This window comes from Puma concolor, chromosome B3 (assembly GCF_028749965.1).
Source record: "Puma concolor isolate L17-30 chromosome B3, mPumCon1.1.hap2, whole genome shotgun sequence".
In the NCBI taxonomy this organism is placed as follows: domain Eukaryota; kingdom Metazoa; phylum Chordata; class Mammalia; order Carnivora; family Felidae; genus Puma; species Puma concolor.
Window position 1 is genome coordinate 105555404 of NC_141672.1, and position 23116 is coordinate 105578519.

The window sequence follows — 23116 nt, forward strand, 5'->3', positions numbered from 1 at the left end:
AAGCTCATTTGTATATAATAAAAATGCCTAGTGGGATTTAAAAAAAAAATAACAATTACTGATAATGTTCTATTATTGCTGTAGAACCCACATGGCGCGCACTGACTTTCATACGTGTCAACTATCTCGTGCTGGGTTAACTTGTGTACACACTGTAATATCCTCAGGGGGCTTTCCTAGGAGGGCAGGAGCTTGGTTTTGCACATTCCTGGAATTTCTGAGCATCCTGGCACAGCATCCACGTGGAAGGAACACTGGGTGTGGAAGCAGAAGACCTGTACTCTTCTCACAGCCTTGCTATTTACTAGGAACGGAACTTCGGGCACATTATTACACCTCTGTGAGCGTCAGTTTAAAGCAGGAGGGCCAGGGTACATGATTCATAAGGTCCCTTCTGTCTCCAACAGGCTTTGGGCTAACAGAACATGACCAGCGACAACGCCATGAGTGAGCACCGCGTACCCAGCACACACCCTCACAGCTCAAGGTTAGAACACGAGCTTTAGGACTTCCCAGAGCCAATCAGTGTAGTTACCAGTTCTTCTACGGATTCTTTGTAGGGCCTCAAGAAATTTTAGTCCCTCACTAATCTTCAACCCTCATCCTTCACGCTGTGAAATTTTACATCTTCTGGGTTAACAGCCTGGTCTATGGAAATTGTCCGGGTTCCCACTTTCTGCATAAATGCACTCAACAGAAATGGGCCATGAGTGCCAGAAATGGTAAAAATACAGCTCACAATTTCACACTTGTCATCATCAGTCAACTAATAGGATCACTACAAGAAGCATCATTTTTGATTATCAAAGTATTTCATTTGCCTTTGCTTTCCAATGCTTCATTACCTGGACAATTGAGAGTTATGGGCAGTTCATCCTCCCAGATGCCCTGTCCTTTCAGATATAACATCCCCATCCCACACACTTCCTGGGAGTACATGCCGTGTCATTACCACGGCCTTCTTACCATCCACTGGCTTTATGACCTTACGGTGCAAATGAAAAGCAATGCAGTTTATCGAAGAGGTTTTAGACTTGCTAAATATACCCTTGTTTCTTCTGTGATTGGTATGTTGGAAATCCATTCACTTCTACACAGTCAGTCTTCCCCAGGACCGGCATCGATCACATGGGATGAGATAAGCTCTCTGCTTCTGGAAGGGGAGAATCACATCTGGTTGGCTTTTCTCCGTCATTGTCCATTTCTTCAGGTTTCTTTAAAACTAATTGGAAGAGTCAATAAACATGCCCGCCAATTCCCTTAACACACTAGGAAGAAGATCATCATGCCCTTCAGACCTGTTCTTGTTCTGTTTTTCCAAGTATTCCCTTACCTGCCTTTGTCAATTGGCATTCTCGACAAGTTCGTCATAACTTCTCAAAGTGTCAACTTTTCCTCTTTTCATTGCCCTTGTTAAAGATAATTTAAAATTAGAAAGTCACATTCCCAGCCATTTCAGAGTCAATGCTAATTTCATTTTCTTTTGCACAGAAGTCTCCTTTCCCTCCAGAGATTCCTTTCTTCATTCACTGCCCCCACTCCCCAGCCCCAAACAGACACTCTTCATCCCTGTACACAGTGCTCCGTTCCCCTGCTGCACCCTCCTTATCTCTCCCCCCAAAATACTTCACCCAGTGAAACACACTTTAGCTTGTGGGTTCTCCTTCCTTCACTCCACTTCGGAGAGAAATGTCTGTGTCTGGAGATTGTAAAGTCACCTTCAGGAAAGAGGCATACAGTTGGCTGTCAATTAATCAGGATAAGACAGAAAAAATTACATCGTGTGCAGCTTTCTTCTCAGTGCATGCATTTATGCTTTGGGGATCAAGAGGATTTCTCCCACACAACCTCAAATTCCGATTTATGCCTTTTGTTGGGCTAACGAATTCTCTACCTAGCAGCATGGCAGTTAATAGTCTGGATTACTTAAAACAGTGATTACCATACCTCCTCATAAATTCAAGTGTTGGTCCCTCAGTTTTTCCCCCCGTTTATCCTCAGGAGCATTCTTTGCTCACAAAGTATGTTCAAAAATCTTATATTCTCTAATTGTTAGTCCCGCATCTAGTTTGACATATAGATTTTAAGCCAGTTTACTTTCCCCCATTAAGCACAGACCCAAACGTCACCATTCCTGTCACGTATACAATTCCATCAAGTTTCAGAGTGTCATTTATACACAATTTTATTTCTTCTTACTTCTTTCACACACGCCTACCACTTACGTACAGCAACTTCACTACATTCATATTTCATAAACTTCATCAGTATTCAGCCAAATCCTCCCCCGAAGTAAGCTAGGTATTTTTAACAAGGCGCTGCCTCTTTCACAGGCTTGAGGATCCTGTACTAAGTGGCACCCTTCCTTGTGCCCCAGAAGAGTTTCATCTATCGCTGTCTGTTCACGGACGGAGGGACTTCCTGATTATTTCAGGAAAAAAAAAAAAAAAAAAAACTTTAAGATAGTTCACAATCAAAACTCAAATGCCCAAATAACACTGCTAGAGAGGATGCGAGGCTGGGAGATCATGAGGCTTCTAAACCCCACAAGCATTCCTACTCAGTTCCAGCCTCTGACTGAGCTTCAGGAAAAACAGCACCTCCAGCACCTTCAAGGGAGTGGGAAACCTGCACTCTCAACTGGCGGTGGCCACCACGGAGGGCTCTGCAGCTGGCCACAAGCGCTTCGGTTCTGCGCACAAGACAATCACCAGGAGGCCACAGGCCCAAGCCACTGTCAATGTGCCACGGCACATAATGTGATAAGACAGTCTGTAATGGTGACATGTCAACAGAGGCCATAAACATCTGTCAGGAAAGCAAACAAAACAAAACAGTTCTTCCACCAACACAAGGGAATTGTTACCTGTAATTCTTTTTAACCTCAGCATGTAGAAGTGGGAGCAAAAAGCCAAGCCACGAGCTGTGGCACACGTATTCCTCATCGTGCCCCCTCCCCCTCTTCCGAGGCCTTCTCTAGACAATCTCCTTGATGTCCTTACTCCAAAAACAAAATAATAATAATTGGGCTGTCACAGAAGAGCACCATGACTCCTAAAAAGAATCTGCAATGTTGAGACATCAAAGATACCAGAAGATAACCGCAGACTATCATTAAGTCAGGTGGGGCGGCCCTGAGAAAGTCCGCCTCTGATGGCACGGTCCTGGGGAGGCTTTCCATACTGGCCCGGTGAACAAAGGCCCAAACTTTAAAGGAGAATCTCCTTTAGGGGAATTTAAATGTTCTTTATTGATATTCTTGAAAGTCTTCTCTCCAACCCAGAATTTCCTAGCTTTTAAGATTTATTAGATACCCCTCAGTATATCTAAGGAAGAGGCAAAATTAGCTGATATTTCTATCCACCATTATTACACGGGGGAGAAGTTATATAATGCTACGGTAATATATCACATAACTTATTTGTAAATACAACAGTCTTCTTAAATATCTGAGAATGACTTTACATCCTCTATAACTGTAGGGAAAGAATTAGGGCTCTAGATTCAGGGTGCAATTTTCCTAGAAAGTAAAAACCTCAATTAACCAGAATTAACTAATTAAAGGGAATTTTCGTTTTGGTCTTTGCAAGTTAGAGAACAAAAACGGCAAATAACAAAACATACTGATATCGAGGACTTAATGGAAAAAGAAAACAATTTTCACACCGGGATCATGGCAGATTTAGTCCAATCTCTGGCACTGTCTCCATTCACAGTTCTATAATGTACAATCAGAATTCATCCTCAGAACAGTGACCCTGTGGCACTGTAAGATCCTCAAACCTCAAAGAAAGATTCAATTACATTCCCAATGTTCTTTCCGGGGTAGGAAAGGGGGCCAGCACATTTAAAAAGCATATTCAACAAGAAAAAGACAGAAAAGATTTCTGGTTAATCTACCGTTAGCCAGAAAAACGAATTCATTAGTAATGCCTTGGTACCCTTATAGAAAAATAGAAATATCATGATTTACTGTATATTAATCAACACTTGAACACTGATTATCTGGAGAATTTTTTTTAAAGCACTAATTCAAAATGATTCACTTTTATTTCTCTTAACATACAGTTTAGTAAGATGAATGAAAAACTGAACAGCTCATTTCCAAACCAACACTTCCCATTATGAATCTCTCTCACACACACACACACACACACACACACACACACAATCCCCCCACACCCCAAAAAGCCAGAACACTACTTTAAAAATGACAGAAGGGAGAACAGAGCGGGGAGGGAGGGAGGGACAGAGAGACCGTTCGTAGAAGTTCTCAACAAGGATGACAGTCTTCATATTCAGATAGTCTTCATATTCAAACTATGGTATTCCACGTTCTAAGTTAATGTTCACTCTGGAACCGGAAGGCCTTTCAAAGCAGACTCTTGTCGCTCTAGAAGAATCTATCACTAATCTGGGATGACTGGTCAGGAATCTCTTTGAGGGAGCAGACGATGTCTACCTCAGAGTTCCTGAACAATGGCTCACGGAAGACAAAGCGGGTGAGCAGAATGTTATGTCACATGGAGAGAGCTGGATTTTCTAGAAAACGTAGTCTTTTGCACACAGGGCAGTCACATCATTATTTCTTCCCAGACACGTGAAATGTAGTTATGTATTTCGCTTCTCTAGACACGTAAGTACAAATATAACCTAAGAAGCACAATCCATCAAGTAGACTAAGAAGATGAGGGCACAGAGAAGAGCACACTCTTAAGAATTTTCAGAGACATCCAACCCAGTCTGCACTTCAAACATCACACCACAACATCCTGGAGGCAAAAATGGGAGAATGTAGAGAAATAACGCGCATCTTAAGTCAGACGTGACAAAAGTGTGGCCCAGGATCAGAACCCATGGGTTTGTCTCACTCGCATTCCAAAAGTTAGCTCTGGATAGGGGTCAGTTCACTTCCAAAAGAAATTCAGCCGTCACCAAAAATCCTCAGAACATTTCATCTGGAGGTACAACTACAACAATGAATATTCTCACACCTCCCTACATCCCACTTAGGAACCTGGTGTGGAACTAGGCGTGTACCGCCTGTCACCTCTGCTGCCTTGAAAACACCAGCTGAAGGGTCCCATAGTTAGGGAGCTTCCATGCAGGCTCCATATTTCAGCTTTGGAACGGGAGACATGTTCTACAGCCAAGGCTTCTCATCATGCCGGTAGGTTCTGGAAAATTCCAAAAGGTGACTAACATAAAATGAGTCTGCTACAAAAGTTTTTAGCCATTCAGGATTTGACTTTTGGATTAATAATACAATTCTTTTTAAGAAATAAGGGGGGAGCAACAAAAAAGGTTATCACAACTATCACCAAATGCATTTTCTAAAATTATTCCATTGCATTTTTTAAGGCTCTAATTATAAATGTTTTTTATGAGCAATTTACCGGAAAATTAAAGTCCCTTAGTTTAAAAAAATAATTATCCCATCCCTCCAGCAAAGGATTTTATCCCAGCCAGTAGCTCTTTCAAACTATGGGGCATCATTTATTTGCTCACGGTGGAGAGCCAGGACCATGTTAGAAAAGCTGATCTGCGAATCAATCTCCAGATAGGGCTCTAAATTGCCAGGCAAGAAGGACACCTCCCAGAAAGTGAATCAGCCAAGACTGAAAGCGGGGTGTGGAGGTGAAGCACTTGGGTTACGTGGTTCTAGAAGTCCTCAGGGCTACAAATAAACTACAGGCCTTGTTAACGGATTTTACGTCAATCTAAACTGAGTTTCCAGGGGGTTCAATCTCAACCCAACTGAGCTTTTCAGTGTTAATCCCATCTTCTGGTTTCGATTTTTCCCTCAGGTTGGCCTGCCCTAAAAGCCTTCAACCTACTGCACGAGTGTTCCAAACCAACCGCGTGCCACACAGCCCTGTGAGGATAACTTTAGGGAAGTACAATATGTAAGCTTCTGGCATGCATATAATAATGAGATTCTGGAAAAGGGTTTTTAACAACAGTTATGTCACAATGCTTATGGCTCCCTGAAGTCTCTGAAAGCCTTGTTAAATTAAAGATTCGCTGTGTTTTTTTCCGCCTCATTCTTACTTCCCCTGTTGTCTCTTGCCTTTCTTTTTTCCCTTTCATTGTGCTGTGAAGATGGTACTGAATGACACCAGCCATCATTAATACCACCTAGAAAACAGGACAGTTTCAGTACAAGTGCTAAGGATCTCTGCTAGTTTTAAGGACTGGGGGAGGTCCGAATTTCAGATTACAAAGTCACGCATCCGATTTGGGCAGCTCAGGCGCTTAAGGATACGCAGTCCATTCACACGGGGATTCCCAGGAGCGTGGCATTCAGCAACAGCTTCAAGTGCACCTAAGTCATGTCTCATGAGGTCACCTCAATGTCGTGCGAATCCAGACCACAGTTTCTGTGGACTGCACAACATCGACTGGCTGGAAGCTAACCCTGCTACCTCTCTGGAAAGCATCTCCCAAATCCAAAAGCTTCCCACTTCACCCAATGCCAAGAACTCCATTCAATCCTCCCTGAGGTTGAAAATGCTAATTATAAGGTGATGATGTTTGCTTTTCCTTTTGAGTTGTGTGCCTTTATGTTTTAAGTATTAAAAAGGCGTAATCACCTAGTGTATAGGTTAATTTCTCTCCGATATTGTAATTTATGCAACATTAATACTGGATGCCAGCTCCAATTTTCTTGCTGCTTACACTCTGGGAGCCGGCTTGCATATTCTGCCAACTCCATTACATCATCTGAAAACCCAAACATTTCCCATTTTCAAATCACTCTCCTCTACCAGGCATACTTACACATTCTCTCTTTTTCTCCCTAGGTCACACACACAAAGACTGGTATCCCTGAGGAGCAGACACTACATCTGAGGTTAAAGTCTGCAAATGCATATAATTTCTGGAAGCTATTACCACTGCTGTGTTAGCTAAAGGATGCCTCCATCTCTGACCTTCCTTTTTCCATTCAGACTGTTATATAACCTAGTGCCTGCGTGCAGGATGTGAGTTGAGTGTTTGGGCCTTACCTCTTCTCCCTCCCCCTAGTAAATCCTGGGAGGGATGGACTAGGGGATGGTTCAAAGAAGAGTGAGGGGAAGGGGTGATCCTCTAGGGGGCAAGGGGATAAAGGTCAACAGGTCAGCTGTGCAAGATGCATCCCACCCCTACTTTTTCCCTCTCCCCTTTTTGCTATGCCTGGGGTCTGGTGGTACTGAATGCCCAGCGTTATATAATTTGCAAGAACAGCAAGTTACAGATTTGTTAGTCAGTTCTGCAGCCTGTCACCCTGGTCTCTTGCAAGAACACCTTCTGGCAAGAATGACACCTGAAGATGCTAATAACACACGGAAGGGGGGAGGTTAACACAGAAGGGGGTGGCAGCACAAACCAGAAATTAGTGTGGCTTCGTATATACTATGTTCCGCCCCACCCCCCCCCCCCCCGCTTTAAAAAAAAAAAAAAAACTCAGAAACACATGAAGGGGATTTTCTCCAGTGTTTCTGATTAACCCTGTTACATAACCCGCTCGCATTCCAAATCCACCGTCTCAGGGTCTAAATATACTCTTTGCAGCCAAAAGCTTTCCACACACAAACTCACCAAGCTGGCGGCAGGACCCGGCCCCCAGCCCTGATCCCCCTCCCTGATCCCCCGGCCCTCGATCCACCCCCCCCCCCTCCGCTCAAACCGCGGTTCAGCGTGTTCACTCCTCGGAAATCGCCTTTAATTAAATGTTTTTCGTGTGTGTCATCCTGATGGCTTTTACTGTACTCGAATTCCGTGAATGGGAAAGCGCCTGGACAGGGGGTGTGGCTAAGGTGGGGGGGGGGGGGTGAATACTGTAAAACAGCCAGCACATGATCAGCCATATTCCTACCTCCAACTATAACATCGAGAGGAAGGGAGCGGCTCCCGGGCCCCCACTCGCCTCTCCCCAGCCCTCCCCAGTCGCCGCCAGAAGCCGAATGGCAAGAGGAGGGGGCGCGCTGGGCCAGTGCCCAAGCCTGGGCTGGATGATCCTCCCGATCCCCAGCCCCGGGCTGCTCGAGCGAGCCCGCTTCCTCCGGAGTGACAGGCGTGATTTATACATTATTTACAACAGTAATTAAAGCCGTAGCTTCCTCCGGTTCTTTGCAAACTCCAGGCGCAATCAAATAAATAATCCCCCACCCCCAAGACCCCCCCGCCCCACACACACATCAGGTTCCCACACCTTTAAGAAAGAGAGTTAGCTTTCCCGAACACTCGACTTTTAACTAGAAAAAAGCAAAGAGGGGGCAATGGAGTCCACCCCCCCCCCCCACCGCACATACTCTCCAAAATGAAGTGTAAAAATCGCTCAGGGTAGGTGTGGGGGGGGGGACATCTCTCGCACTATCCAACCAGCATTCAACTCTCGCTGACCATTCCCAGGTTCTTACAAAAACGCTTGAACCTCGGAGAGGGAAGGATTCCCAGGGCAGAAATAAGTTTGGGTGCATTTCGATCTTTCTGTTTCTGCTTGTTTGCTTTTGCAGACGCTCACTCCGAATGCGCGTGGAGCGTCCCACACCACCACCGCCCTCCGCGCGCTGGCGTGCACACGCCCCCCGCCAGCCTGGGCGCTGGGTTGCGAACCCGGGGTCTGCAAACTTGCGTATCTCCCCTAGCCGCGCCCGCCAAACAACTTGGCGAACACCTCGCGCGCCCGCACCCCCCTTCCTCCAGCCCTTCCTCCAAATCCCAAACCCACCGCCGTGGTCCAGAGAAGGTGCCCACGTCGCCCCCAGATCCAGAAGCGCCCCCTCTCCACCCTCGGGGCTTCCCAGGTCGCTCACTCCTCCCGCACCCCCTCAGCTCTGCGGGGGGCTGAAAACACACCCCGTCTGGGGCAGCCGGGGCCAAAACTGTCAAGAGGAGAAAAGGTAACGCCGGAGGAGGGTGGCCATAAACGGATTTTTTTTCCTTCTTAAAAGGACACTGCCGCTTTAAAAGTTTCTTTCCCGGGCCCCCACTCTCCGGTTCTCCGTATTTTGGGGGAGCGTATTTAATTTGGGCTACGCATCTTTCCTCCTCTTTGCAGAAAAATCAAGCCTGGGGGTGAGCCCGCCGGCTGTCAACCCTCCTGCCGCCTCCCCCGCCCCCCTCTCCTCCTGCAACCCGAGAACGGGCTGCAAAAGTTTGCAACATTTCTGGGGGGCGGAGGGGGGAGGGGAGGGGGGCTCTCCGGGCTCGGGGCGCCGCTGCAGGCTCGCGCGCGGCCCCGGACCCCGCGCTCCGGGCGCCCGCTCCCGGCCGGCCCCCGCTCCGCTCCCGGGCTCCCGCCGCCCCCTCCTCAGCCCCTCTCGCAGCCTCCTACCTCTGCTGGTGCTGGAATAGCTCTGTCTGCGCACCGGGGCGGGCGGCTCGCTCTTGCGGGCGGATTCCTGGTTCAGCGGGGTCTCCCTGGCGCCGGCGGCCGCGTCCGCGCCGCTGCTGCCCGGCTCGCTGGCGGCGGGGTCGGGGGCTGCCGGAGCTGACTCCATGTTTTTTCCCAATGTAGAGATCGCTGGAGATGGCGAGCTCCGAGACTCCCTCTATCTTCTGTTTTCAGAGCAACTCTATGGTACCAAAAAAAAAAAAAGGGGGGGGGGGAGAAAGAGACCAGGGAGAGCAGGAGAGAGAGAGCAGGCGGCGGCGGCGGGCGAGCGAGAGCGCGAGGGAGCGCGCGGAGTGTGTCTGGGTGGACGTAAGTGTGCGCCCGAGAGGGGTTGGGAGGCGGGTCTGGCCACAGGCAGCGCTAGCGAGAGCTTCTCCAGCCGGCCCCCACACCCACATTCCCCACCCTCCAGACCCCAGACGGAGAGCCACCGACTGGCTGCCAATTTTGGGAGGCGGGGGGGGGGGGGGGGGGGGGGGGGGGGGGTAGAGGGGGCCAGGAGGGGAAAGGCTCCCTTGCCCCGATCCTCCCCTTTCCCCAGCCCAGGGACAGAAATTAAGATCGGCGAGATGATTCCGTGCCTACTTCTGAGACTCTCTCGGGAACACAACTCGTCCCCATCTGCAGCCAGCCTGAGAAGAGACAAATGATTCCACGTTGGGGAATCGCAGGTAGCTTCCTGCCAGCCCACCCCAGGACTGAGGAGAAACTAAAAAGGAATTCGACCTGGGATGACACCCCAAGGAAGGAGGAGGAATGGGGGGGGGGGGGACGTGGCACTTATTACTTCGGGATGGGACGTCCAGTGGGTTTCCAGTCTTGGTTTGATACATTGGTGTCTAAAACAGATTTTGAGTCCAGAATGGCCGTGGACAGCCAATTTCTGGTGTGGTTGAAAGAGGTGGCTTTCAGCTCCTTTGCTGTTTCCTCTGAGAAGGATCCAGAAACCACTTGGCAGGGTAGTTTCTACTGAAGAAAACTTTGGCTTGTTTGGTTGATGACTATCTAAGCTGATTCAAATAGGCCACACCGCATCTAGTTCCGTGTGGCCGCTAATTGCCAATTCCCACTGGTAATTTTGCTCTTAAACATACAGTCTCGGCCATAAAAGATATACTGGAGAGACATAAATAATATCTGGATGATAAAATTCAGATAATGAACGGTTGCTAGTAAGTCACATCATCATTCTACACCTCCCTTCCATTGAAACACATCCATCACATAGTAGGTGTTTAATGAAATCCACAGAAAGTAGAGAACTGCATCGACCCCAACTTCTATATGAAGGAACAATACAAATTGGATAAGTAGAAAACATTCAGGTGGTAGTAGCCTGGCTTCTCTGCCTCAGTACTCAATCTACCATTTCCTTTTGCATGTGGAGACAGTGATGGAATCATTACTTTTTTTTAAGGTATTTATTTATGTATGTATTTATTTATTTATTTATTTATTTATTGAGAGAGAGAGAGAGAAAGCGTGAGCAGGGGAGGGCCATAGAGAGGAGAGAGCAGCTCCAAAGGCAGGCTCCACAGTGCCGGCACTAGCCCCATGCAGGGCTCAAACTCCCGAACCCAGAAAGGTGAGATCATGACCTGAGCAGATATCAGACGCTTAACAGACTGAGCCACCCAGGTGCCTGAAATCAGTACATTTTTAACACACACACACCTTCCTTTCAGAAAGCTCACAAATTTTAACAATACAAAATATTATTATATACCAGAAGGTGGCATAAATATGTGTATTTAGGGGGTTGGGATGGGAGAGAGAAGAAGTAGGGAACATTTTGCTTTTGCTACCTTCCTGGTTTGGAAAAATGTTTTTTTAAAAATAAGGGGGGGGGGAACCTAGTTAGATAATAGCTTAAGAAAAACCTCCATGTGCCAAACTTCACACATGGTTTGTGTTACTGTTACTGATCTTGGTCTGATTTCAAATACACAGTGCTATTTGCCATGGTCTGTGTGCTAATCAGCAAAACGTGTGGTCCACTCTTCGGAGCGATGTAAATGAGATGTGAACGGTTCTGATACCTTAATCCAGTCTCTGCAAGGATCCCTGGCTTTAGCCTGTCTGTTGGCGCCTACTAACAGAGCCACGATTGTGTTCTCCATCCCAAATCAGATGCATGTGTTTCCCCATACATCAAAGCACAGATTTCCAGAACAGCCTTCACACCATTTACAACTGGTTAGCCTGTTAATAATGTTCTTGATGCAATTGACCTAGCATGTCACTCTTGACTTTTCTGAGTAAACAAATATATCAAAGTGCACAGTTTAATAAATAAGCAAGTTCCTCTGGGGAAGTGAATATCTCAAAATACATTCACTGCCCCATATTTATTTTAAAATATTTTTTTAAAAACCTTTTCATCTTAAATTTCACCAATAATTCTATTGGGGATACAAGTGGCTCAAAAATTATCCCTGGCTCCTTTTTAGGTACCAGTAGCAACTCATTAACATTTTTCTGGTTAAGTCTATTCCCCAGAGTCTTCAAATGGTTCCTTTGCTGTTCCCCTTTGTCTAAGCTGGTATTTGTTCACCCTGGAAAGACCTTCCTGAAAATGGCCCTAGTGACCTTAGTCAATTAAGATAGAATCCATATTCCCTTCAGTGGTAAATTCCAGCTCTAAAAAGCCATTCCTCCTAACTCTCTCAAACAATTACTGCTTCTGCAATTTAAAACAATTGGGACCGAAAGTGCTTTCCCCAAGGGAAAAATAAAAGTGAGTTAGATACATTCCTCAACTGTCAATCATTGTTACTAAAGTGTAAATTACCCGGATTGGGGAAGCATTTGAAACCTGAAAAGCACAGTGATTAGGTTTGTATTTTTTTCCTTCCCTCCTGCCCCTCACCTGCCTACTAATTAAGGCTTTCCAATTTTTCAAATATTTGGAAAGATGGAAGCCTTCCTTAGACTCCGCTCATTGACAAAGGGCAATAGTGTTTGCTTAAAAATGGTTATTTCACTTTGCACTACTGAGATCTCTGTCAGACTTAGAAATGGCTTAGAAAACCCCTGCTTTGTAGAAGAGATAAGCCTAAATGCATTTTTTGCAGACTCTTCTCTCCCTCCCCAGATTGACCAGAACTCTCCCTACCTCCTTGCCAATCCCAGACTCCCCTCTTTACGGTAACACTAGTTTGGGTTTTCTTATTCCAGGATAGTTACTGGGAACCTCAGAGTTAGCTTTGACTCCTCTCTCTCACCACTGCCCCTACCTAGCTCTCCACATCTTAACATACCTGCCAAGTGCTTTAAATTCCACCTCTGTGACTTCTGCCCTTCCCTTTCTACAACGAGTGGTCCGGTTCCACACATTTTTGCTCACCTAAACCATTACAATACGCTTCCAAGTAACTGGCCTTTGGTCTTCTAACCATTCTAATCCATCCCAGATAACATTGCCAAGTTAATTACCCTGAACTACAGCTCTCTTTTCCTACCATGTCACTCCCCTGCTTATAAGACTTTAATGGCTCCCCATTGCCTATCCAATTAATTACTAACTAGTCTACACGGTATTCAAGGCTCTACCTCGCTTATCTCTGCACTCCTGCACCAGGGATGGCACATCGATCTCCTTTTATGAAGGAATTCCTGAGGTTGGTTGGAAAGGTGTGGGCTGTGATTAATGAATGCTGTCTCCCATGGGTGGAGGATTGGGAGTGTGACACTCGTGTGGAGTTTGCCAAACTGCCTTACGTCCTTTACATAATCCCTCACAATCCATGTGTAATCCTCAGACCACACCACCATGTGCTGCTTCCTACGCTTCCTCCTGCTTGTAGTGCCAGAGACAGGGACAGTTAGTTGCCTATGCGTCTTCTCCCAAAATGCTCTGCTTGCCGTTCTGTTTACTGAAACCCTACCTTTCTTTCAAGGTCCATTCTAAAAGGCAGCTCTTCTGTGAAACTTTCTCTGATTTACCCCAAACCAAATATTTGAACTGTCTTGGTACTGTTGACCCTTGAACAACGCAGGGGTTAGGGGCACTGACCCACCGTGCAGTCGAAAATCCACTTATAACTTCTGACTCCCCCGAAACTTCACTAATAGCTTACTGTTGACTGGAAGCCTTACTTATAGCATAAACAGTCAACACTTATTTTGTATGTTATATGTTTTATATAATGTGTTCTTAAAGTAAGCCAGAGAACAGAAAATGTTGGTAAGAAAATCATAACGAAGAGAAAATACATTTATAATATTGTACCGTATCAAAAAAAAATCCTCAGGTAAGTGGACCCGTGCTGTTGAAACCCGTGTTGTTCAAGGGTTGACTATACTTTGCACCCCTCTTAAGGCATTCAGCATACTTTACCTACTTTGTGTTGTCCTTGGTTGAACATTTGCCTTACCCTTCCTGGTGAAAGATAGGTTCCTTGAAAACAGGCGCTCTGCCCTTGCACATAGTAGGCACGCATTAGAGTTAGTGGATTTGGGGAATGGAATTAATAAACTAATCATAACATGGCATGTCCGCACAGTGTTCCATTACACAACAAGAATGAAAACCTAAAGCATTTCAACTTTCAATCACTTGAAATAAGCCTTTCCTTCCTGGATAAAAGATTAGTTGACATGTATGGGCTGTTAAAATTTATATATGCAAAAAAGTTCACAGTTATTTTCTTTGCATTTTGTGGAGAGGGAGAGCAGGAAAATTATGGAAATATATAGTAGAATATCCTTGGGAGAGGGGAACTTTCTACAACATGCCTAAGAACAAAGAAGACAGAAAATTAAAACTGAGTGCCCAGACAACAAGTTTCTTTTCTTTCAAAAAAACATCAAGAAGCCGAAGCTGGACTCTATGCTGAAAGTAGAAGAAACACAAATGAAAATGTAGCACTGCTTTTGGGTATGGGAGGGGCTCCATCCTGCTGCAAGGCTTGATGGTTTGTACACGGGGCAACTCCAGCCACTTAAGTCCAGGGTAGGAAGGGCCGACTGTTCACATCGGAGAAGGAAGCATATAAAACTGAAGTCCTCACAGGTAGGAACAGGAGAGACAGGCTTGCCAGATGCTAGGAAATAAGGAAGATCCAGGGACCCAGCATCCACTCTGGATGATCCACTGTAACTCTCTTCCCATTTTGTGAAAGAGGAAACTAAAATGCAGAGAACTGCCTTGCTTAAGACCACCCAGTTAGTTAATCTGTTCCCTGACCTGGTAGAGTCAGAGCATGAATTCAAGACCCAGCTCTGCCATGAAGAAGCAGTGGGTTGATAGTAAGTCACTAATCTTTCTAGGTCTGTTTCCTTTCCTATGTATGAGGGTTGTTAGGAGGGTTAAATGAGATGATCCTTCTAGAATGCTTGCCACTCAAATGTTTGCTATTATTCTTACTCATCTTGTAGGAGTTTTTGCTTTTTTTAATTTTTAATGTTTATTTATTTTTGAGACAGAGACAGAGAGTGAGCGGGGGTGGGGGGGAGGGGGAACAGAGAGAGATGGAGACAAAATCCGAAGCAGGCTCCAGGCTCTGAGCTGTCAGCACAGAGCCTGACTAGGGGCTTGGACCCATGAACCAGGAGATCATGACCTGAGCCGAAGTCAGATGCTTAACTGACTGAGACACCCAGGCACCCCTCATCATATAGGATTTAATAAAATACTATATAAAGTTGGGGCACCTGGGTGCTCAGGCAGTTGAGTGTCTGACTTTGGCTCAGGTCATGATCTCACATTTTGTGAGTTCAAGCCCCACGTCGGGCTCACTGCTGTCAGTGCAGGGCCCACTTCAAATCCTCTGTCCCCCTCTTGCTGCCCCTCCCCCACTTGCGCTCTCTCAAAAACAAAAACAAAATACTGTAAAAAGCTGAACTGTCCAGTACAGTAACCACTACCTACATGTGGCAATATATTGAGTACTTGAAATGTGGCTAATCCAAACTGAAATATATGATAAATGTTAAAACCCACATTACATCTCAAAGGCGGCACACAAAAATGTAATGTCTCACTAATAATTTTGTATTGATTGCATGGTGAAACGATAATAGTTTGCCTGTACTATTCAATAAAATATACTATCAAAATTAATTTCACCTCTTTTATCTTTAAAAAGTCTGGCTACTGAAAATATAAAATTAGTATATGCTTTACATTATACACTTATTGGATAATGCTAATATGGAACATATATGGCACATAGGTAAGCATCATGATGCTTTAGAGTAATCATTAGAGTTCAACTGGGGAACCACTGGGTCAAGAGTCAAATGACATCTATCTTGTCATTTTACAAAATCTTAATTGTGCTCCTATTATTTTCAGGGCATTGAGCTAGATTCTAAGGAAAATACAGATAAAACTATTATGTCTTACAGTGAAGGTAAGAAGTGCACACCAAAACTAAGGGGCATTCATTCCGTGATGAGGCTTCAACTGCCCTAAGGATCAGCATGCAAGTTACTAAAGATCTTTCTAAGGGAATAGAACAGGAGGGGCTCTGCCCTGGGCAGCTAATGTTCACTTTGTTACCTTTTGACCTAACAAACCGAGTATGTGGACTTCAATAAGCATAAGACGTTTCACAACATGCAAATGCCAAGGAACTTTCCGAACAGGTCTCCTGTAGCCCCATGTTTCCAACCAGAAACACCCAAGTTTCACCTGGACGACTGAGGTGATATGCTGGGTCCTTCACAGAACCGTCATGATCCTACTGACATTGAGCTCACAAATATTTTTGGCTGGCTTTGAAAAACATAAGGGTCGGGGCGCCTGGGTGGCTCAGTCGGTTAGGCGTCCGACTTCAACTCAGGTCACAATCTCGCGGTCCGTGAGTTCGAGCCCTGCGTCGGGCTCCAGGCTGATGGCTCAGAGCCTGGAGCCTGCTTCCGATTCTGTGTCTCCCTCTCTCTCTGCCCCTCCCCCGTTCATGCTCTGTCTCTGTCTCAAAAATAAATAAACGTTAAAAAAAAAATTAAAAAAAAAAAAAGAAAAACATAAGGGTAAAGAAGGCCAGATTGGAAGCTCCTTGAAGGCAGGGACCCTGTCTCACTTGTTCACCTGTGCAAGCACTGTGTCCAACACACGATAAATGCAATTTTCGTCAACTGAATTAGTGAATGGATGAGGTATGGTTGGGGAAAAAAAGGAAACTGACTACGTCAACAAAGGAGTACAGTTTACTTACTAAGCACGTTCTCTTGTCTCCTAGTTATTTTATAGATTAGATTCCTCCACGTTGCCATAAAACAATTCACTCTACTTCTTTAAAGTTCCATCTTCGCGTCTATAGAACGGACATGATGACTTTTTTTTTTTTTCTAACTACTTAACTTACACGAGAGTTGCTGAAGTTCAGATAATATAGATGAAAGTGACTTGGAAATGCTAAGAGGAGTATTCCTGACAGAACGGTATTTGACAACAGTCCCATATGATTGCTACTAGCCACATGTAGCTATGGAACATGTGAGATATGGCTAATGTGATTAACAAACTGGATTTTTTTCCTTTTAAATAGACTTTATTTTTTTTTAAAGGTTTATTTATTTATTTTGGGGAGTGCAGAGAGAAAGAGAGGAATGGAGAGAATCTCAAGCAGGCTCCTCGCCATCAGTGCAGAGCACGATGCAGGGCTTGATCCCACAAATGGTGAGATCGTGACCTGAGCTGAAATCAAGAGTCGGGCATTTCACCAACCGAGCCACCCAGGCACCCCAACTTTACCTTTCTAGAGCAGTTTTAGGTTCAGCAAAATTGAACAGGAAGTACGGAGATTTGCCATATACTTCTTGCCCCACACATTCACTGCCTCGCCCTCTACAACATTCCCCACCAGAGTGGTACATTTGTTACAAGTGATGAACCTACATTGACACACCGCTGTCACCCAAAGTCTGCAGTTTACGTTAAGGTTTGCTCTTGGTGTTGCAGATTCTTCAGGTTTTGATAAATGTATAATGACATATATCCACCATTGTAATGTCATACAGCGGAGTTTCACTGCCCTAAGAATACTCTGTGCTCCTCCTATTCATCCGTCCCTAACCTCTAGCAACTGCTGATCCTTTTACTGTCTCCATAGTTTTGCCTCTTCCCGAATGTCAAACAGAAGGCAGCCTTTTTAGGTGGGCTTCTTTCACTTAGTAATACACATGTGAGTTTCCTCCAAGTGGTTTCATAACTTAAGAGCAGATTTCTTCTTAGCACAATATAATATTCCATTGCCTGCAGTTTATCTGTTCACCAGTTGAAGGTGATAATACTGCAGTTTGTCTGTTCACCAGTTGAAGGACACCTTGGTTGTTCTCAAGTTCTGCAATTATGAATACATCTGCTATGAACACCCATGTGTAGGTTTTTGTGTGGACATAGGTTTTCACTTCCTTTGGGTAAATACCAAGGAGCCCAATAGCTGGATTATATGGTAAGAGTATGTTGAGTTTTGTAAGAAACTACCAAACTCCCTCCCAAAGTGGCTGCACCATTTTGCATTCCCCCAGCAGTGAATGAGGGTTCCCTGTGCTCCCCATCCTCACCAGCATTTGGTGGTGCTGGTGTTTTGAATTTTGGCCATTCCAATAGGTATACAGTAGTATCTTATTGTTGTTTTAACTTACATTTCCCTAATACCTGATGTGGAGCAACTTTTCCTATGCTTATTTGCCATCTGTATATCTTCTTGAGTGCGGTGTCTGTTCAGGTCTTTTGCCCATTTTTTCCATTGGGTTTTTTGTTTTCTGATTGTTGATTTTGAAGTGTTATTTTTATACTTTGGATAACAGTTCTTTATCAGATGTGGCTTTTGCGAATCTTTCCTTCCAGTCTGTGGCTTGTCTTCTCATTCTCTTGACACTGTCTTTTGCAGAGCAGAAATTTTTAATTTTAATGAAGTCCAGCTTATCAATTATTTCTTTCATGGAGAGTGCCTGTGATGTTGTATCTAAAAACTCACTGCAGTGCTGAAAGCCCTCTAGATTTCCTCTTGTTACCTTTTAAGAGTTTGATAGTTTTGTGTTATACATTTAGGTATATGACCCATTGTGAGTTAATTTCTGTGAAAGGTTGTAAGGTCTGTGTCTAGGTTCATTTTTTTTCCATGTAAATGTCCAATCGTTCCGGCACCTTTTATTGAAAAGATTATCTTCTCTCCATTGTATTGTCTTTGCTCCTTTGTTAAGGATCAACTGACTGTATTTATGTGGCTCTATTTCTGGGCTCTCTATTCTGTTCCATTGATCTATTTGTCTACTCTTCTGCCAATACCACACTGTCCTGATTACTGTAGCTTGGAAGTGGATTTTTAATTCTATTTAACTTCAATTAACTGAAACGACCACATGTAGCTAGTGGCTATTATACTGAAGGTGCAGACTTTTCATTTCAAGTTTAATCTTTTGAACCTTCCAAGACACCCTCATGTAGATATTCACTCTTAGATTTGATTCTGTAAATGTTTATTTTGCATCTTCTAGGAATGATGCTGTAAGATTCTAAGATGAATTCTTTTCTTTTTTAATTTTTTTTAATGTTTGTCTATTTCTGAGAGAGAGGGAGAGAGCAAGCGGAGGAGCGGCAGAGAGAGAGGGAGGCACAGAAACCAAAGCGGGCTCCAGCTTCTAAGCTGTCAACACAGAGCCTGACGCGGGGCTCAAACCCATGAACCGTGAGATCATGACCTGAGCCAAAGTTGGACGTTTAGCCAGTTAACTGAGCCACACAGGCACCCCTAAGATGAATTCTAAGAGGTAGACTATACATCGTCTGTGAGGAACTGAGGCAAGCCGATCAGCACCTATACTTTAGATATTAAGTGTTGAATGCCTTAGGACAGGTTCAGATAAAGTTCTAGAACTTCAGAAGGAGGAGCCAATGTTGGAGAAATCAAGGAAAGCTTCCTTGGAAAGAAGGTATTTCATGAGATGTTTTTCCTGGAGTCAGGGCTGAAGATAAACTTTTGGCAAGGGGTTATGGGAGTAGATAAGCTATTTGCAAAAAAAAAGATGAGGTCCCGAGGTCCCTGATTCCATTTATGTCCCTCAGGTGGCCATGTCCTTAGTGTGGTATGCAGACATCAGAAATCTCTCCACTGAGAAAGAACATAAGAATCTTTCCTGTGCAAGGCAGTGTCCCGCAGAGAAGACATATCACACATACACCCTTTTCATTCTAGTCTAGTGGTTCTCAAAGTGTGGTCCTCAGATCATTAGCACTAGCCTCACCTGGGAACTTGTTCGAAATACAAAACCTCTGGTCTCGCACGTAGTCAGAGTCTCTGGAGATTCGGTCCAGCAATGTGTGTTATAACCAGCCTTCCTTGGGATTCTGATGCAAACTCAAGTTGAGGACCCCTATCATAACACAGGCCCACCTGATTTATAAACGCACATATATCAACAACTATGAATCCTAAAGGAGGGCTCTTCTTATGAGAGAAACAAACCCATGCCCCGTGTGCCTAAGTTGACCTATGATTCCAGGACAACCACAGGGTTCCCCGCCCCAAGTAATGAAAGTCACCATAACTGAGTCTATACCTGTCTGGTTATTTGGGTGGGAGTTACATAGAGAGTGTTTTTCTGTTCTTCCACAAAAACATGGATAGAGTTTAAATTTAAAAATTAAAAATAAGAAAAAAAGTAAAAGTAAAAAAAAATTGCTGTCCAACTAGCCTGGGGCACTGATGAGTCAGAATGCCAGTTCTGCCCTGGTGAAGATAGATATTTAGATGGAAAGCCTGTGTGAAACTAAGAAATCAGCAGGAAATATTTTCTGCTTAATAGATCAGAAGGGTGACAAAGACATTAGCACTGTTCCAAAATGCTCCATCATAGTAGATATTATGGGTCAAACTTTCCTTTAGAAATAGTTCTACGTTGACCCTCTCTCTCATGCCAGAAGAAATGTAGTTGGCTCCAAAATGTATTGGTCTTCTTACTAATTATTTTCTGTATTTTACGAATCTCAGTTACTGATTATACATAGGCTGCATAACAAATCATCCCAAAATTCAGTGGCTTACAGCAATAAGCATTTCTCATTTTTATGTCTGTAAGCAAGCTAGGGTTCAGCTGGCCTTGGCTGTGGTGGCTGACTGGGTTTGGGTCCGCTCCGTGTATCTCTCATTCTTCTCGGGACAATGGTTGACTGAGGCCTGCTCTGCTTATGGCCAAAGGCAGGTGGCGCACAAGAGAGCAAGCCCATCAACAAAGCACAGGTCAAGCCTTTGCACCTATTGCATGTGTTAACATCCCATTGGCCAAAACAAGTCACGTGATCATATCCAAGCTCAAGGCATGGGGAAGCACCTCTGCCCACCAAGAGAGTAGCTCAGGGATATCAAGGAGTGAACAATGGAGGCCAATAAGACAGTCGTGGGGGTAGCAGTTTCTCAAGCTTGGCTGCACATTGTAATCACAAGATAGTTGTTTATTTTTATTTTTATTTTTTTTAAAGTACAGATGCCTGGGTCCCACCCCCAGAGATTCTGGTTTAAGTGTTTTAGGGTATGCGCCAGGTTGGGAGTAGTGAAAGCCCTCCAGGTGATTCTAATGAGCCTCCACGTCTGAGAACCACTGGTGTTAAACCAAATGCTATCGATCAAACAAAAAATTTTGACCACTGCTTTGGGGAGCTCCTTTTCCTGTTCATTTTGGGAACTCCCTATCTTTTAAGACCTTTTCCAGTTAAAGCACATTACTGTGTCAGATGCAATTTCTGTTCCCTCCAGTGGGCAGCCTTGGGTCAAATTCATAAAAAGGGATCATCAGAGATTTTCTTAGTGGGGAATTCTAATGAATTGCGGGCGATTCTGCTTGTCACTTATCTATCATTAAAGTGAACACACTTTTCTGGAGAATCTGTGCATAGGAGTATAGAATTCCACTGTTATTAGAAATTAGCATCTATAGTCTCAAGGCATAGGACACTGGCATAGATACTGTACCCATTTCTTTTCCTTTTCATATTTTCTTTTATGTATGTACATTGAGAAAGCATTTTGTTGTTGTTGTTTTTGGCACTTTCTGGCATTCCAAGTTCTGTAAATACGTAGAAGTTATAAAGGATCTGTTCTAGGGCATTTGTTTTCTGCCATGTATTTTGGGGAAAGGATACCTGGGGCTAATTAAAATCAGCAACCTTACTTAGTCTTTTGTATACCATGTTTCTTCTTAGCATAGTGTTTGCCACTTAAGGGTCTCTGCATATTTTTTAAATGTTTGATTTATTTATCTTGAGAGAGAGAGAGAGAGAGAGTGCAAGCACACAAGAGAGTAGGGGGAGGGGCAGAGAAAGGAGAGAGAGAATCCCAAGCAGGTAGGGTCCCTGCTCTCAGTGTAGAGCCTGGAGCAGGCTCGATTTCATGAACCTCCAGATCATGACGTGAGCCACAATCAAGAGGGGAATGCTTAACCGACTAAGCCACCCAGGCGCCCAGAATCTTGGTATATTTTTATTTTTATTTTTATTTTTTTTTAATTTTTTTTTTAATTTTTTTTTTCAACGTTTATTTATTTTTGGGACAGAGAGAGACAGAGCATGAACGGGGGAGGGGCAGAGAGAGAGGGAGACACAGAATCGGAAACAGGCTCCAGGCTCTGAGCCATCAGCCCAGAGCCCGACGCGGGGCTCGAACTCACGGACCGCGAGATCGTGACCTGGCTGAAGTCCGACGCTTAACCGACTGCGCCACCCAGGCGCCCTCTTGGTATATTTTTAATCTTAAAACTCTCATTTCATTTGTCCCATCACTAAATTTATTTCACAGTGTTCAGTTTGGGATCTTCCTAAATCTCTTTATGACACTGCAAAAAATAAAATTATTGCGTTGTGGCCCCCTTTCTGATTTTTTTTTTCTGCAAGAAAGATAATATTTCAAGGGCCAATCTGTGTTTTAGAAAATCCTTCATTTCATTTAGGGATCTTCTAATATAGTGATAATCAAAACACTCTCCCATAATCTTCTAATAAGTTGTCTGGCCCAGAGAAAGCTCATTTGTTGGGGAAAAAAAACAAAGATAAATCATTGTTTGCATATTATTCCCCTCCCCCCCTTGGCTGCTGGTTGTCAGGATGCTTGAGATTTTGAATAACCAATAAAATTATTAATTTGGGGGTGAAATTCTATAATGCTGCATATGCAGATTTTAGGGGCAGCACTGTGTAGAAAAACAAAAATGTCAGTGTGGAAAAAGAAGGAAAAAAAAGATACATTCGCCCTGCTGATGAGTCACTGGGAACATATTGGATACATTTATCAGAGTAGGAAGCACCATTGAGTCAATAACATTTCAGTTTGACACTTACTTCACATCCAAAAGTTAGATCCACAAATATTTTCTTCCCAGGGACATGTTGTCATAATAAAGAAAATAAAGCCTTGGGTCTACACAGCTGTTACTCTTAACACTTATTCCGTGATGATATGACCAAAAAGGATGCCATCATCATGCCCCAACCACCGCATCATTGCAGGGGTGGAGGGCAGGAGTCTTAAAACCGCTGCCAAAAAGCTGGGTGACTTTGGAAAAGTTGCTTACCCTCTCTGAGTTTCAGTTTTCTCATCTAATGAGCTAGATGATTTCCAAGGCCCCTCTGTGTTTCCATTTAAGTGCCTAAATACTCGGCCCTACAAAAGACACGGTGTTGGGGAGCTGTGTTATAAGACAGGGATAAAAGCAGATGTTCACTGTGGAAGATGGATGGTGGCATGTTCTGTTGCTAAAGAAGTTCATTAAACGGAAAAATAATGTTGTGGACCC

The 23116-nt window shown here is 44.3% G+C and overlaps 1 protein-coding gene across 1 annotated transcript in view; it reads right to left on the reverse strand.

Annotated features, from left to right (window-relative positions):
* RORA (RAR related orphan receptor A) overlaps positions 1 to 9561 on the reverse strand; it is a 722772-nt gene extending 713211 nt beyond the window's left edge. Inside the window, exon 1 of the mRNA XM_086710838.1 lies at positions 9320 to 9561. Within this exon, the coding sequence (XP_086566964.1) occupies positions 9320 to 9485 (166 nt within the window). The 5' untranslated portion in view covers positions 9486 to 9561. The remainder of the gene's footprint in view (positions 1 to 9319) is intronic.
* Positions 9562 to 23116: the final 13555 nt, after the last annotated feature.